Below are 15995 nucleotides of genomic sequence, written 5' to 3' on the forward strand. Positions count from 1 at the left end.
GAATTACAACTTTTACTGCACTTGGTGAGCATCTATGATTTTGAACTGCAGACGTGAAAGGATAAAGAAATTTACTATATTATGTTTTCCAGACAACATCAGAACTTTAGTAAGATCTTTTTTTTTTTTAAACACCACCTGTTACCTTAAATAGGAGTCTCATTATTTATAGGTTTTTTTCCACAAATCAGTGTCCGAACTGAGTAAATAGCTGTGTATTCTTGCATTCTAAAACCCAAAACATTCACTAATAGGTAACAAGACTTTTCCCCCCAATTCTCAGTGAAATACTTTAAACCATTTATAGACACAAAAAGCTGGGGTAACTCAGCGGGACAGGCAGCATCTCTGGAGAGAAGGGATGGGTGACATTTCGGGTCGAGATCCTTCTTCAGAATGGTCTGAGTTACTCCAGCTTTTCGTGTCTATCTTTATCTTTGGTTTAAACCAGCATCTGCAGTTCCTTCTTACACAATTTAAACCATTTACCTGATTAAATGTGTTTTGCATTGTTTTATACAGTAATCATATTCAATGGGGAAATCAATTCCTGTGGAAGTCTAAACAGTCTGGCAAATATCTGTAGCATCATAGATATGGAAACTAAGGACTGAGGTGTGACTAATGAAAGTTAAATGCAATACCATGTTAAATTATACATAACAGATGATTATCTGTTACTGTTAAATTACAGGTTGTTTTTATTGATTTCATTTTAACTGGTTGAAAAACAGCAAACATTTGAAATAAATAACTGGGAAATGCAATCACAATGTAACGTTTGAAGGTCTGCAGGGAAACTGTAAACCAAATTAAAATATAACAGCATTTTGACTATGCTTTGGATAAAAAACCGTATTGACTCGCTGCGACAATAGGTCAGAATGGGCTTTGGTTTTCATAATTCAGTTTTGTAATATGAACAATGTTTTCCACAAATGCTGATGTACATTGGAAACAAATTAACTTGGCAATTGCCAGCTTGAGACATGCAATTACTTATCACATTACAGTTTGGCAATATTAACTTGTTGATAATACAAGGAATGTATGTTATATAAAATCACTGAAACCAACGCGATGTAAAAGTTGAACTGATGTTTATAGATGACTTAAATATGGGTTACTTATCTAGATTTTTTAAACACTCTAATATATAAAAGTACAGAACGTGTTTCAAAGCCTCAAATAATGCTTCCCAAAACTCGTTAACATACATTCTTGACCTCAATAACTTACAGCAACATTTAAAAAAAATCCTAGCTTCCTTGATCTTCTGATCAGCCCCTCTGCTTTTTATTATAACCAAATAACCTGTAATAAGAAGCTGCTAAGTTCTTGAAGCCTAGGCGAACTCCACATCTACATTCACCAGACTCATTTTTCATTCATTCATTTCAACTGCTTGCTGAATTGCAAGTCCCCAGCCACTATTTTCATGTCCAGTTTTCCCAAATATCAACTTTAGACATAAAAGGGACAACTGTGCATCAAACAAAAAACATGTTGATCACCATTAAAAAATATATATTGCAAGACCTTACCTATTCCTTCACTATTGTTAACTCCAAACCACTTCTACTCATGGGTTTATCATTCAGATAATTACTGACTGCAGCGACCAAAGGGGAGAACAATTAGAATGGAAAAGATGCTTCCAGAGTCTGAGGTTTATAAGAATATCAGTTGAATGAAATTCCATTTCCAAATAATTACATGTTTGACTAAATAGCCACCTTATAATGTAAAAAAAAATATTTGTATGGATTGTGTCCAAAAGGGATTGTACCATTTTACCAAAAGGGATTGAAAATTGTTATCCCACTCCATCTGAGAAAGCAAAAATAGAAAAATATAGCTCCAGAAATAGATCATTTTGTAAAAAGAGGAAAATATGGAAAGTTACAACTATTTACAAATAAATTACAATCTTAATTGTCAGTACTGACCTTGCTTCTTCTCAAATGCAGTACCTTATTTGGGCGAGAGTAGGGCATACATGCAAAAAAATATATAAATGTAAAGTGGCTAAGGGCAGATAGTTACATATATATTTTCATTCTCCCCTTGACTTCGAGGTAAATAGCAAACTCAAAAACAAACAGCTTAAAAAGACATAGCATCCATCATGTCTTTCCTCAATCATTAAATCCTTGATGCATGTGTTGGGCCATCCATTGATGAGAGTGTCAAAATGGTTCTGTCATTTGTGCAGTAAGGATCCGAGTCACTCCAAGATCTAAAAAGAACAAAACAAATGTTGACGTCTTGATATGTAGAGGGTGCACTTATTGTGTAAATTATGTAGATTCAGACTTGGCTTATAGTCTGATTGGACAAAACTTTAAAACTCTATCCTTAATTTCTACATCTTAAAGTATCCAAAAAACGATCATTAATTAGCCATGCAACTATTAAATACTCATTACATAATATTTTAATATAAACATGCTTAAAATATAAAAGCTATTCAAAACTTTAATAATATTTAATTCCAGAACATCTTGAACCATAACATATTTTTTTCTACAATGAGAAATGATACAACTCTGGACTAAAAAACAGACCCATCCACATCTTTCTGATATGGTTCTCTGGCCTGCAATTGCTGTGCATAGGTCTTACCACTCCTGTACTTATCTAGTCTGGATGAGGATAGCCTATATTCCTGGCCAAAGCATCCTTGACTACAGAGGTTATATCTGAAATGCACCATGATCCTTTGCAGTGTAAAGAGGGAACTTCCCCCCTCCCTCTATATTTGTTGTCAAATCTATTGACAACTGGCAAAACCCCAACCCGTCTGACTTTAACAATTCAGGAACTGATTAAGTGCATCAGACATTTAAAAAAAAACCCAACCAAATATTAAAATAGTTTACTTAAAAACATGAAGCTAATGTGAAATATGTATAAAGTAACCTGCCTTCCCCTTTGCCTCAAATCCATAGCTCCATGATGCCCCGTGAACTTAATTATAGTGAGAGGCCGTATTCATACGTGTGCAATGATACTCCATTAAACAATGTAACATACAGCCTTTAACATGTTTAGCTTGCAGTAACAAAATACACTTATAACTATTAAAAACGTACTGAAAATTCTGTGGGAAAATGAAGACAAAACTAATGCAGTTTTAAAGTGCAGAAATCTGCATTTCATCATATCAGCTAACCTTTTTTCTTAAAATGGAGTAATCTCACCGAAGGCCGAAAGATCCAGAAACCATCAAGGTTGAAAGGAGAAGAGAAAATGAGACATGTTAAATGATGCTAAAGGTGGGAGTGAAAACCTGCAGATAGCAGGTAAATCAAGAGAGATAAAGTTGTCCATAGATTTGAGTGTGAGACAGCTTGATAGCAACAGGACATAGCAAAGACTTGATTTAAACACATCAAGAGAGTGTGCAGCAGACTGAAGCTGTAGATACTATAATTGATATAGAATATCAAAAGAACAAAGAGTAAGTAGAGAGCATTTGGCTTTAAATTGCCCATATTTTCCATAGAGCCAGAATGTTAATGCAGTCATGATCTTATAGATGGAGGAGCAGACACAAGCCTATTCCGTCTCTATGTCTTGCTTGTTCTGTGCTATATTTTACTATACCTGTACCTATTCCATCTGAACATACTGTTACGCATAACGTCTCCTGCATTTAAAGACAACAAACCATTCTCCAGAATATTTAAAACTAATAAACATGCTTTTAATTAATAAACAGTTTTTTGTATCCAGTCCTGATGAAAAGTCAAACTGTAACATAAACTTCATTTCTCTATCTTGTGCCATGACTACAACTGCCAATTCTGTTTATCTTGCCACAGATACTTCCTGATCTGCTGAGCAATTCTGTTTTAACTCCAGAACATTTATCTTTTGTTCTATCAACCTCAGTTTGATGCATGCACCAAAGGAAGTAACATTTCTTGCTCAGTGGCAACACTTAGTAATGTTAAAATGCAAGTTTAACTCATAACCTAGGCCAGGCATTATATGAAAAGCCTTCTTGCTGTCATGGCATGGAAAAGAGTCAATTTTTAATCTTAAAAAAAAATCTCCTTACACTTTTGATAAGAAGGGGAGATGTATCCTTCAAAGAGTAATCTGACCCTAGTGGGTTAAACTGACTGTTGCCTTTTCTACAATACACTTTGAAAATGAGACAGGCTTTTATAAAAATGTCAGTCTTATTTTCTCATTTAATCAATTCGGTCTGTATTCAAATCAATTACCTCAAATTCCAAATTGTGTTTTGAAAATCCAATCAACAAGCCAAAAATAAAATAATTGTAAAAGAAAAAAATCTAATTTTAGTTTTATAGGTTCCTGAATTGGGAACACAATCAAAACACTGAAAAAGGATAAAATAAAAATGTTTTGCTAATCGTGGTCTCCAAATATTGAGACAGTACAATATTGACCATGAAGAAAAAAAGGAAAAAATTTGCTTGACTTTTTTTATAAAATAAATTCCTTTCAAAAATATGGAACACATTTTACATCTATAAAATATGCTTTTGGAACTAATTTTTTTTTTAAACCAATGCACATGGAATACAAGGACAGTTTTGGCAAACTACAAAAGTTGTAAAATCCATGAGAAAAATAATTTGAACAGACGGAATCGATGCTGACTTGCTGATTAAGTAGGTAGCAATGTCAGGGGTACTCAATCACAGTGACAATCAAACTGGCAATTTTAGTACCAGAAGATATTTCAAAATTAAATTTTGTCTCTGTGATAAGCATAATAATATTCCTTTTAATTCAAGGACAGGACAAATTTACTTCAAATTCAGATTTTGTCTGGCATGTGTAGCACCCACTCTATCCTCTGCTCTCCATCCTACAAAGGAAACATGGTACTTCGAGTGATAACAGTGTCTCAATACATAGTTGAGAAACTGCATTGGCGGTGATTTAGAAGTCTCTCAATTGGAGTTGTATGATCTGTCACAAATAACTCAGGAACAGTGGAAGAGTGAAGAAACACACAGGCACAGATACATTCTTAAATGTTCGTCATATAATGATAGGGTTCAAGGGGGGTTTAAAATGAAGATAGGTATTCTTGGGCAATACCCACAAGGTTTTTGTCTGGTAACAACTATTCGTCAGCGGAAGAAAGCAATCTCAACCCAAATTCCACAATCCTGCAAAGAATATGGAGTTTGAAGAGCTCCCAGGAATTTAACACAAAATACCATTACTAACCACATTGCAAAGCAGGTAAAGAAAGTTAGAAAATTCCAACTTCTTATACTCAACAAAAAGACAATATAAAGTACTATATCAAAGTATGAAACCATTTTCTGTCACTGCTGAGACCAAGGTCCCAGTGCAAAACTCAACTACAAATTTACTGTTTGTTTAAAGCTTTTAAGACAATGTTAAAACAGGTACAACCTGCTATGGACCACGCCTCATGCCTAACTTTGCACGTCACCAGCAGCAGGCTCATGTTCTAATTTGTAAGGAAAATGCTTACGGCAGAGTCTATTAAGAGAAATTCCACACCTGTTGACTCGCAACAAATTGCATCTTCCCATTATTTGTTCTAGTACTCTTCTAAAAGGTGAACATCCTGTTTCTCTGCTTGAGCAACAGCAAATCGATTCCAAGCAGGTGATGCCATTGCTGGTCTCCAATAACTGCAAGCAAATGAAGCAAAAATAGATATTTGCTAGTAGTGTCCTGTTACATACCATTAGATATATTAATAAACATAACCTACATTCTATTCCATTGACATCTCTATTTGTTCTCTTATATATTTAAATTTGAACATTGATATTATAATTAAATGTAAATTAATATGTAATTATTTGGCAGAGGGTTGTGGTGGGAGGTAAATATTCTGGATGACCAGTGGAGTTCCACAGGGATCTGTGCTGGGACATCTGCTATTTGTGATACATATAAATGACCTGGACGTAAATGTAGATGGGCTGGTTTACTGACAACACCAAATTTAGAGGAGTTGCAGACAGAGCGGAAAGCTGTCAGAAGATACAGTGGAATATAGATCATGGCAGATGGCGTTTAACACGAGCACGTATGAAGTGTTGCACTTCGGGAGGTTGAATGTAAGGGAAAATTGTACAGTTAATAGCAAAACCCTTAACAGCATTGATGTGCAGAGGGATCTTGGAGTCCAAGTTCATAGCTCACTGAAGGTGGCAGCATAAGTAGATAGGGTGGTAAAGAAGGTTTATGGTACGCTTGCCTTCATTGCTAGAGGCATTGCGTATAAGAGTCAGGAAGTCATGATTCAGATCGATAGGACTTTGGTTAGACGCCCTTTGGACTATTGCGTGCAGGTCTGGTCACCCCTTTACAGGAAAGATGTGGAGGTTTTGAAGAGGCTGCAGAGGTAAAGCCCTGTCCCATGGTACGGGTTAATCCTAAAGTATGTTCCATCATGAGGCAAATTATCTTCACGAGTAAAGACAAACCAACAAAAAGATTTTGGATCTCATTCTGCATATCTATTTTACATGCAAATCAATTTACAGAAGGCATTAGGTGGAATTCAATAACAATGAAGGTTAGTTGGATAAATGTGAAAATGTTATAAACAACATCCTTTTAATACATGCAACATGCCCAACATGCCTAACTTTAATTGCAGAATTCATCAAGTAATACTATGCACACGCAGGGGCCGAAATCGCTATCAAAACATGGGGGATACACAATTTCTTGGTGGGCGTACGCGCGCGCACGCGCACACACACACACACACACACACACACACACACACACACACACACACACACAGACGCGAAGCTTCGGCTGTGGGGCCCTGTGGATGGTAACATCGGGAGCTGACCTGGTTGGTGACTGACTCCGAACACCAGCAACAGCAGCTTCTTCCGCCCCGAATCGTGGGGCTTCAATCGGCCTGTTCGCAGGGAGTTTCATCGCCCGGCGCAGCTTAAAACCGGCCGCGGGATCTTCCATCCCCCGGCAGGGGCTTAAACATCGGGAGTCTCGATCGCCTCATGCAGCAAGTTGACTGCGGGGCGATGGAAGATCCCGCGGCCGATTTTAAGCCGCGCCGGGCAATGAAAGTTCCCTCGAACGGGCCGATTCAAACTCTGCTCTAAGATCTTTGCTCCACCAGGACGTCTCCCTCCTCCAATCACCGCGCTCTATCCTCAGTCCCACCCCTCAACTTCTGCCTCTGACCACACCTTCCTCCTCCAATCATGGCGCTGAATCATCATGTCCTGCCCCCACCCCACGGCCTGCTGACCGACGTCTCTCACGTCCAATCAGCGCCCTCAAACATCAGTCCCGCGCCACACTGTCTCGTGAAAAGCGGAGATTTTTAATAGATTTTTTTTCACCAAATTTCAAAATCCGGATTACAAAACATGGTGGGGGGGGGGGAGATTGTCCCCCTCCTATCAAAACATGAGGGGGACATGATATGGTATGAACACGATATGAACATGTACTCGACCCGCGGCCTGTCCCGCTGAGTTACTCAAGCATTTTGTGTCTACGTACCACTATACATTGAATATGGTATGTATATAGCCAATTTCGTTTATTTCGTTTAGAGATACAGCGCAGAAGCAGGCCCTTTGGCCTACCGAGTCCGCACCGACCAGCGATCCCCACATGTTAAAACTATCCTACACACACACTAGGGACAATTTACACTTATACCAAGCCAATTAACCTACAAACCTGTATGTCATTGGAATGTGGGAGGAAACCGAAGATCTCGGAGAAAACCCACGCGGTCATGGGGAAAACATACAAACTCTGTACAGACAGCACCCGTAGTTGGGGTCAAACCCGGGTCTCCGGTGCTGCAAGGCAGCAACTCTATTGCTGCGCCACCGTGCTGCTTAATTCATGAGAGAAAGATTTCAGCCTTGATTACATTTACTTTTAGCTGATTGCTTTTGTGGAGAACAGTATGTTTGTAGTATGTGCTTCATCTCATCTCAGGCTTATGCATGCAGTCAAACATGAAAGCTCAAGATAAGCTGGTAGTCAGATGATAGTGAGCTCAGTGCCCCCTTGCTCACTTATCTAACGACTATAAAAACACTGGAGAAGGAGTTCTCTTCAAAGGTAATTTTCTCACTTAGCTTTTGTATCATTAAAAATGCACCCTCTGCATACATTTCACAAAATTCATCAACAGTGGATGTGAATGGCCAAAGACCAAACAATAATTGTTGTGGCTATTAAAAACAGCTGGCCAACTCAAAACTATTTCCGGCAGGTTAAGAGTCCTTTATTCACACACATAATATGAATGTTGAATTCTCTAATTTTAATAACCTCCCCCCTCCCTCCACCCTAGTCATTTAACCAGTTCACCACATTGCATCCCAATTGAGATCACACCTTCCTTAGCCTACAATGGGTTGACCAGGGCTCCACCCTGGAGGTCATTTGTTGCGGTCCCGGTTGGTCCTAGTCCTTTCCCGCCTCCAGCTCTTCATCCACGCTCCCCATCCACCTACTTTCAGTTTGAAGAAGGGTCCAGACCCGAAACATCACTTATCCTTTTTCTCCAGAGATGCATCTCCATCACATTGTATCCATCTTTGGTATAAACCAGCATCTGTAGTTTTTTGTATCTACCCAAAAGCAATTATTAGATAATATTGATAGCTTAAAAAAGAGGAGGAGGAATTTCTGTTGAAGTTAGCTCTTCAGACAGCTACACACATGCAAGGGGCTTTGAGGCACACTCCTAATCAATATGAAAATTTCTACTTTTGGAAGTTGATCCAGAAAAGAGCCACTGCACAGGAACAATAAGATTCAAATTACTTTATCTGGCAGAAAGCTTTCAAGAAAAATTCTGCTGTAACAATCTTTAATCAACATTTACTGTTGATTCTCCCTCAGAATCCTTTCTCAAATAAAAACCTTCTTTTTAATGAAGCCATCTCACCTGCTATACAATAACCAAAAATACAATCGGTGAATAAAAGTTTTACAATGGAATTCTCAATTTAATTAGACTGGTCCTGCTGGTGTCAATATGTTATTTGATCTCAAGAACCTACCGAAGTTGATAAGATTCCGCATAATAGGCTACTCTGGAAGGTTATATTGCATGGGAGACCTAGTTGACTGGATAGAAAATTGGCTTCTTGGAAGGAAGCAGAGGGTGATGGTGAAAGGTTGCTTTCAGACTGGAGGCCTGGTGTGCCTCTGGGAACATTGCTGTTGTGGTTTATATCAATGATTTGTGTGATCATGTACACGGCATGATTAATAAGTTTGCAGATGACACTAAAGTGGGTGATACTGTAGATGGCGCAGATAGGGTTGCGTTTTGGGAAGTTAAACCAGGGCAGGACCTTCACAGTGAATGGCAGGGCTATGGGGAATGTTGCAGAGCAGAGGGATCTACGAGTACATAATTCCTTGAAAGTGGCGTCACAGATAAATAGGGTGGTGATGAAGGCTTTCGACACATTGGCCTTCATTAGTCAGGGTATTGAGTATATAAGTAGGGATATTATGTTGCAATTGTACAAGACATTGGTGAGGCCACATTTCGAGTAGTCTTCAGTTTTGGTCACCATAATATTAAAAAGGTAGAAACATAGAAAACATAGATGCAGGAGTAGGCCATTCTGCCATTTGAGCCAATGTGATCATACCTGATCATCTAAAATCAGTACCCCGTTCCTGCTTTTCCCCCATAACCCTTGATTCCTCTAGCCCTAAGAACTAAATCTAACTCTCTCTTGAAAACATTCAGTGAATTGGCCTCCACTGCCTTCTGTGGTAGAGAATTCCACAGATTCACAATTCTCTGAGGGAAGAAGTTTTTCTTCATCTCAGTCTTAAATGGCCTACCATTTCTTCTTAAACTGTGACCCCTGTTTCTGGACTCCCCCAACACACGGAACAGTTTTCCTGCATCTAGCCTGTCCAAGTGTTTAAGAATTTTACATATTTCTATAAGATTCCTTCTCGTCCTTCTAAATTCCAGCGAATACAAGCCCAGTCGACCCAATCTTTCATCATGACAGTCCCGCCATCCCGGGAATTAACCTGGTGAACCTACGCTGTACTCCCTCAATAGCAATAATGTCCTTTCTCAAATTAGGAGAACAGAATTGCACACAATACTCCAGGTGCGGTCTCACCAGGGCCCTGTACAACTGTAGTAGGACCTCCTTGCTCCTAAACTCAAATCCTCTCGCAATGAAAGCCAACATGCCATTAGCTTTCTTCACTGCATGCTGTACCTGCATGCTTACTTTCAGTGATTGATGTACAAGCACACCCAGGTCTTGTTGCACCTCTCCTTTTCCTAATCTGACACCATTCAGATAATAATCTGCTTTTCTGTTCTTGCCACCAAAGTGGATAACCTCACATTTATCCACATTATACAGCATCTGCCATGCATCTGCCCACTCACCCAACCTATCCAAGTCACCCTGCAGCCTCATAGCATCCTCATCGCAGCTCACACTGCCACCCAGCTTTGTGTCATCTGCAAACTTGGAGATGTCACATTTAATTCCCTCATCTAAATCGTTAATATATATTGTAAATAACTGGGGTCCCAGCACCGAGCCATGCGGCACCCCACTAGTCACTGCCTGCCATTCTGAAAAGGACCCGTTAATTCCTACTCTTTGCTTCCCGTCTGCCAACCAGTTCTCTATACATGTCAATACCCTACCCCCAATATCATGTGTTCTAATTTTGCATACTAATCTCTTGTGTGGGACCTTGTCAAAGGCTTTTTGAAAGTTCAGATACACCACATCCACTGGCTCTCCCTGATCCATTCTACTTGTTACATCCTCAAAAAATCCCAGAAGATTAATCAAGCATGATTTCCCCTTCATATATCCATGCTGACTTTGACCAATCCAGTCACTGCTTTCCAAATGCGCTGTTATAACATCTTTAACAAATCGACTCAAACATCTTCCCCACTACCGATGTGAGGCTAACTGGTCTATAATTCCCCGTTTTCTCTCTCCCTCCTTTCTTAAAAAGTAGGGTTACATTGGCTACCCTCCAGTCCACAGGAACTGATCCAGTCAAAAGAGCATTGGAAAATGATCACCAATGCATCCACGATTTCTAGGGCCATCTCCTTGAGTACTCTCGGATGCAGACCATCAGGCCCTGGGGATTTATCTGTCTTCAGTCCCATATTTACCTAACACCATTTCCTGACTAATGTGGATTCCCTTCAGTTCCTCCCTCCCACTAGATCCTCGGTCCCTTAGTATTTCTGAGAGATTGTTTGTGTCTTCCTTAGTGAAGACAGAACCAAAGTACTTGTTTAACTGTTCTGCCATTTCCTTGTTTCCCATTATAAATTCACCTGTCTCTGATTGTAAGGGACCTACATTTGTCTTCACTAATCTATTCCTTTTTCCATATCTAAAGAAGCTTTTAGTGTCAGGTGCTGTTAAACTGGAAAGAGCATCCTGGAATGCGTCCCCCTTGTCCCCCCCCGGGATATCCGCTCCTGTGACACAGTGGGTATATGGAATGAGCTGCCAGATGAGGTAGTTACTATAACATTTCATAGACATTTGGACAGGTACATGGATAGGTATGGCCGAAGGAGGGCAAGGGAGAGCAAGTAGCAATATTGTAGATGGGGCATGTTGGTCAGCCTGGGCAAGCCAGACCGATGGGCCCGTTTCTGTGCTGTATGACTCTATGACTAAGTCTAAGTTTCATTAAAACTTACTGGCACCGACTTTCTTTTTCATCTTTAACCCAAGGCACATAATGATGTAAAGACCTCACTCTGCATGTCTCTGATGGAAAGAAATATATTCAATACATCAAGTTGCTGCAATCTGGAATAAAAGGTTTCATGTCCCTTAGTTTTCATAAATCTAGACTACACAGTTGTTTCAATCAACCTTTTCAGAGGTCATTATTAAACAGACATCGCAACAAAGTGGACTCTTTGATGTGAATGGAGGTCCACACCAGTTAGAGGTTCTTCTTTAAATAAGTTTTTTGATCATCGTTCCAATAACCAACGTGGTTTTTCTGTTTTCTGTTTTAATACTTCATGTTTTGTCTATCAGATTTCTTCTAAAAGTGCTTAACATTTTACGCATGATGCAGGCTTCATGTAAAGTGCAATTTCTTTTTCTGGTAAAACATTCAGAAAATGTAGATTAAAGTTTTACTAATAATAAAATTACTAAAATTCATAGACTAAACTAATTCTAAATTTAGATACTGTCCACATGACCCTACTATGCCATTCAATAAATATTTACTGATCGCTGCTAACAGGATTAGTCTTGCAGAAACAATAAAAAAACAAGAAAAACTAAAGCTAACAACCTAGATCAACTAGATAATAATTATTATGCCCCAATTGTGTTATTTCATAAGAAAATGATTGGAGTTATAAATATAACTTGATTTTTAAAATATTATGTAATACTGCTCAGCAAATGAGATTAAGGAACTCATTTAATAATGAACTGTAATCCTTTACCAAAGGTATTTTGCAATTAATGTTTAAAGAGTCTGTAACATGTAATAATCAAAGAACACGGAAACAGGCCTTTTGATCCATGTCATCCTTACCACCCAAGATGCCCCATCTATGCATTTCCCATGATTAGCCCATAGCTGAGCCTTTCCTATCCATGCCTTCAAAGTTGGCCTTGCCCCAATTTAGAACTCTAATGTTGAGCAGCCCTGTCCTCAACCATATCTATTTTAAAGCGAATAGAACTGGACACTGGTCCCAAACTCCCTCTGAAGGACATTGTGCCTTTATTACCACTCACTGGCATTCATTAGGGTCCCTTGGATATGATTGACCGACATAATACTTCAAAACTTTTTGGGATCCAGAGCCAATGCTGAGGACGCAGCGGTGTGCCTCTGGATTGTACATCATTGTGCCACTATCTCTGGTAGTCCTCTGATGTCAATAAGTGATCAGGACTCAAGTAGGGGCAGGCTTAGACATGAGCTAAAAATGTCCAAACTTAACTGTCAGGCTCTTGACACTTCACTTGACTTGTCTGTGGCCCAGCTCATCCATTTTAGATATGGCCATGGAGATCTGTGAGGTTGACTAGCTCGGCCACTCAAGCTCTGGGGTTCCTCTGTCAGATAATCTTGACAACCATTCAAACCCAAATAAAAAGTTTTGGTGAAAACAACTCATGGGTCTGCGCCTACAAGTACCATCATGGTTTCTTATCTTACTGGCATATCAGTTACAAATTCAATTTTCCAATTTCCAGTGCGTATGACAATAAAACACTCTGGACAATTGACATTTAGGAGAAAGCTGCTGCCTGTGCTGCTCATTAGTATACACAACTGATATCCGAGATTGCCAGGGAAAAAGCAGTGTTTCGTCTTGAGTTTAAGTTTGTAAACTACTTGCTAACACACCAACTTGACCTAATTCTGACAGTTGATTGAAACAAAGATGATCAGGGAAGGGCTAGGAATTCACTGCTATAATAATATTTCAGTAGTCATCGATTTTCCTCACCTCAGTGCATGTTTTATACTAAAAGATTGGACAACATGAATGTCAGTAACTGGGAAGCAACTCAAACTATAAAGGTATAAACCAGCAGTTGCTTAAAGTTAAAGCTACTGAAAGAAAGGGAAACAGTGAATTGATGGTGGTTGCTTTTGTTGAAACAGACATCACTGAAATTTTGTTCACTGAAACACTGACCAAAAGAATATAAAATAAAGTTTAGCAAAACTTGAAACCCACCTTGTTCAGGTTTGGAATCCATGAGAAAACTGAGCGGAAAACAGACCAAGTTTCTTTGATGGAAAGAAAAACAAAAAACCAAGACCAACATGTATGAATGTATGTGTTGAGGTTTTGGCAGGGACACTGCCAAATAATTGTTACTTTAGATGATGAGAATAGTTTATGCAAATGTGAGTCAAGAGTAGGTCACAAACTGTTACTTGGGCATTGAATGATAAATAGCAGATGTATCAGAACCCTTTAATTCACCTTTGAATTTAATAAAAATATGTAACTGTAAACTACCTTTTCGAACATCATATTTCCTGTTGAAATAAAATGAACAGACCTAGCTTTGGTGGCTAGATGAAAAGATTCATATAGTCTTTAAAACAATTGTAAGACTTCTTCACATATAGTTTAAACACTATATGAAGCACAATAGTAATTATATGAATTAAACCTTCATAGTAGGAAATTATTGCATACACTCCGAAGGAAAGGTACGTCATGAAACACCATAAATAGATAGTTCAAGCAGCAACATTGTGAGATTTAATAGTTCCAATCTACAAACGGTTTTGAAAAGCGGCCACATTCAGTGAACACATTTATGAGGTCCATGCAATGCAGCCAAAAGGGTGTCACAGCGAATGCTGAACATGTTAAACATGCAAATGAAGGTTTAGTATGTTTGAATGTGGCTTCCAATAATTTCCCACTAATATCGGAACGTGAATGAAACCACTATGACTTACAAATTGATGCAGAAAAAAAGTCTTAAATGATATATCAAAAGCATTAGTTTTACAACATAATGCAGTGTTAAAGGCTACCATATAATTCATCCACATGTAAACTTCATAACTGCAAACAATCATTTCCATTGGAAATCAATTATTTATCTTGAACAAAAGGCATATTTAAAAGCTGGATTGTGCTGCTCCAACTCGACCTTGGTGAGGTGCCGATTATAGAAAAGCACAACAAACTAAAATATGCACAATTATTAATTTTGAAGAACCTTCCTTCATGCAGAAATTACAACTCATTTGCATGTCAGTAACATTTTCACTATTGACTCAAGTGCATGTGACAGACATTCAACACACTTAAACTCCCTCCTTTTGTACTTATTGTAAACATTATTGTGTCTTCATATTTTTCTAGAAACAATTGGTTGGGATAAAAAGAGGCATTTTATGTAGGTGGGCATTACATTGTAAAACCAACCACTTGGTCAAGGAGAGATAGATCCTTGATTGCCAAAGAAAGAATGGAAATGCAGAAACACTGGCTATATTCTCTAAGAAATGGCAAGAAAAAAAATCAAGGGGACTGCAAACATGGACTAGTCTGATTAAAATAAGAAGCACAAGGAATAAAAACTGAAATTGCAGACACATTTGAAATCGTAGATTTGAAACATTTGAAATAAACGATCCAAACCAAATTGTCACACTTTGGACAAGAAATAAAAGCCTGCACAATAGGTAATAGACATTCGGCCCTTCGAGCCAGCACCGCCATTCAATGTGATTATGGCTGATCATCCACAATCAGTACCCCGTTCCTGCCCTCTCCCCCTCTCCCCATATCCCCCGACTCCGCTATCTTTAAGAGCCCTATCTAGCTCGCTCTTGAAAGTATCCAGAGAACCGGCCTCCACTGCACTTTGAGGCAGAGAATTCCACAGACTCACAACTCTGTGTAAAAAATATTTCTTAAAGTGAAATGCCATTTAATGGACTTGATTGGGGTCATTGTTAAAGCATTGTTAAAGCAACAAACACTGAAAGATAACAATGTGGCTGGTATTTTAACAAGAGTTAAATACAGTTTATATCATTATTTTGTGTAATTAATAAAAAAGTGTTCATTATTGCCTTCTCATAGAGTAATAGAGTTCCCAGTGATTAGTGTTGAGATCACTGTTCTTTTACATATTTGTTAATTATCTGAAATTGGGTATTCAGATGAGAATTTATAACCATATAACCATATAACAATTACAGCACGGAAACAGGCCATCTCGGCCCTACAAGTCCATGCCGAACAAATTTTTTTCCCCTTAGTCCCACCTGCCTGCACTCGTACCATAACCCTCCATTCCCTTCTCATCCATATGCCTATCCAATTTGTTTTTAAATGATACCAATGAACCTGCCCCCACCACTTCCACTGGGAGCTCATTCCACACCGCCACCACTCTCTGCATAAAGAAGTTCCCCCTCATATTACCCCTAAACTTCTGTCCCTTAATTCTGAAGTC

At 38.7% G+C, this 15995-nt stretch overlaps 1 protein-coding gene across 3 annotated transcripts in view; it reads right to left on the reverse strand.

Moving 5' to 3' along the window:
* Nucleotides 1–839: 839 nt before the first annotated feature.
* atp11b (ATPase phospholipid transporting 11B (putative)) overlaps nt 840–15995 on the reverse strand; it is a 174951-nt gene continuing 159795 nt past the window's right edge. For 2 of the 3 annotated variants that reach the window (XM_055645388.1, XM_055645389.1), the window contains 2 exons: nt 5521–5654; nt 840–2239 (listed from right to left, as the gene is read on the reverse strand). In XM_055645388.1, the coding sequence (XP_055501363.1) occupies nt 2146–2239; nt 5521–5654 (228 nt within the window). In that variant the 3' untranslated portion in view covers nt 840–2145. The remainder of the gene's footprint in view (nt 2240–5520; nt 5655–15995) is intronic. The other variant, XM_055645390.1, reaches the window with a different exon arrangement.

This window comes from Leucoraja erinacea, chromosome 14 (assembly GCF_028641065.1).
Source record: "Leucoraja erinacea ecotype New England chromosome 14, Leri_hhj_1, whole genome shotgun sequence".
NCBI classification, from domain to species: domain Eukaryota; kingdom Metazoa; phylum Chordata; class Chondrichthyes; order Rajiformes; family Rajidae; genus Leucoraja; species Leucoraja erinaceus.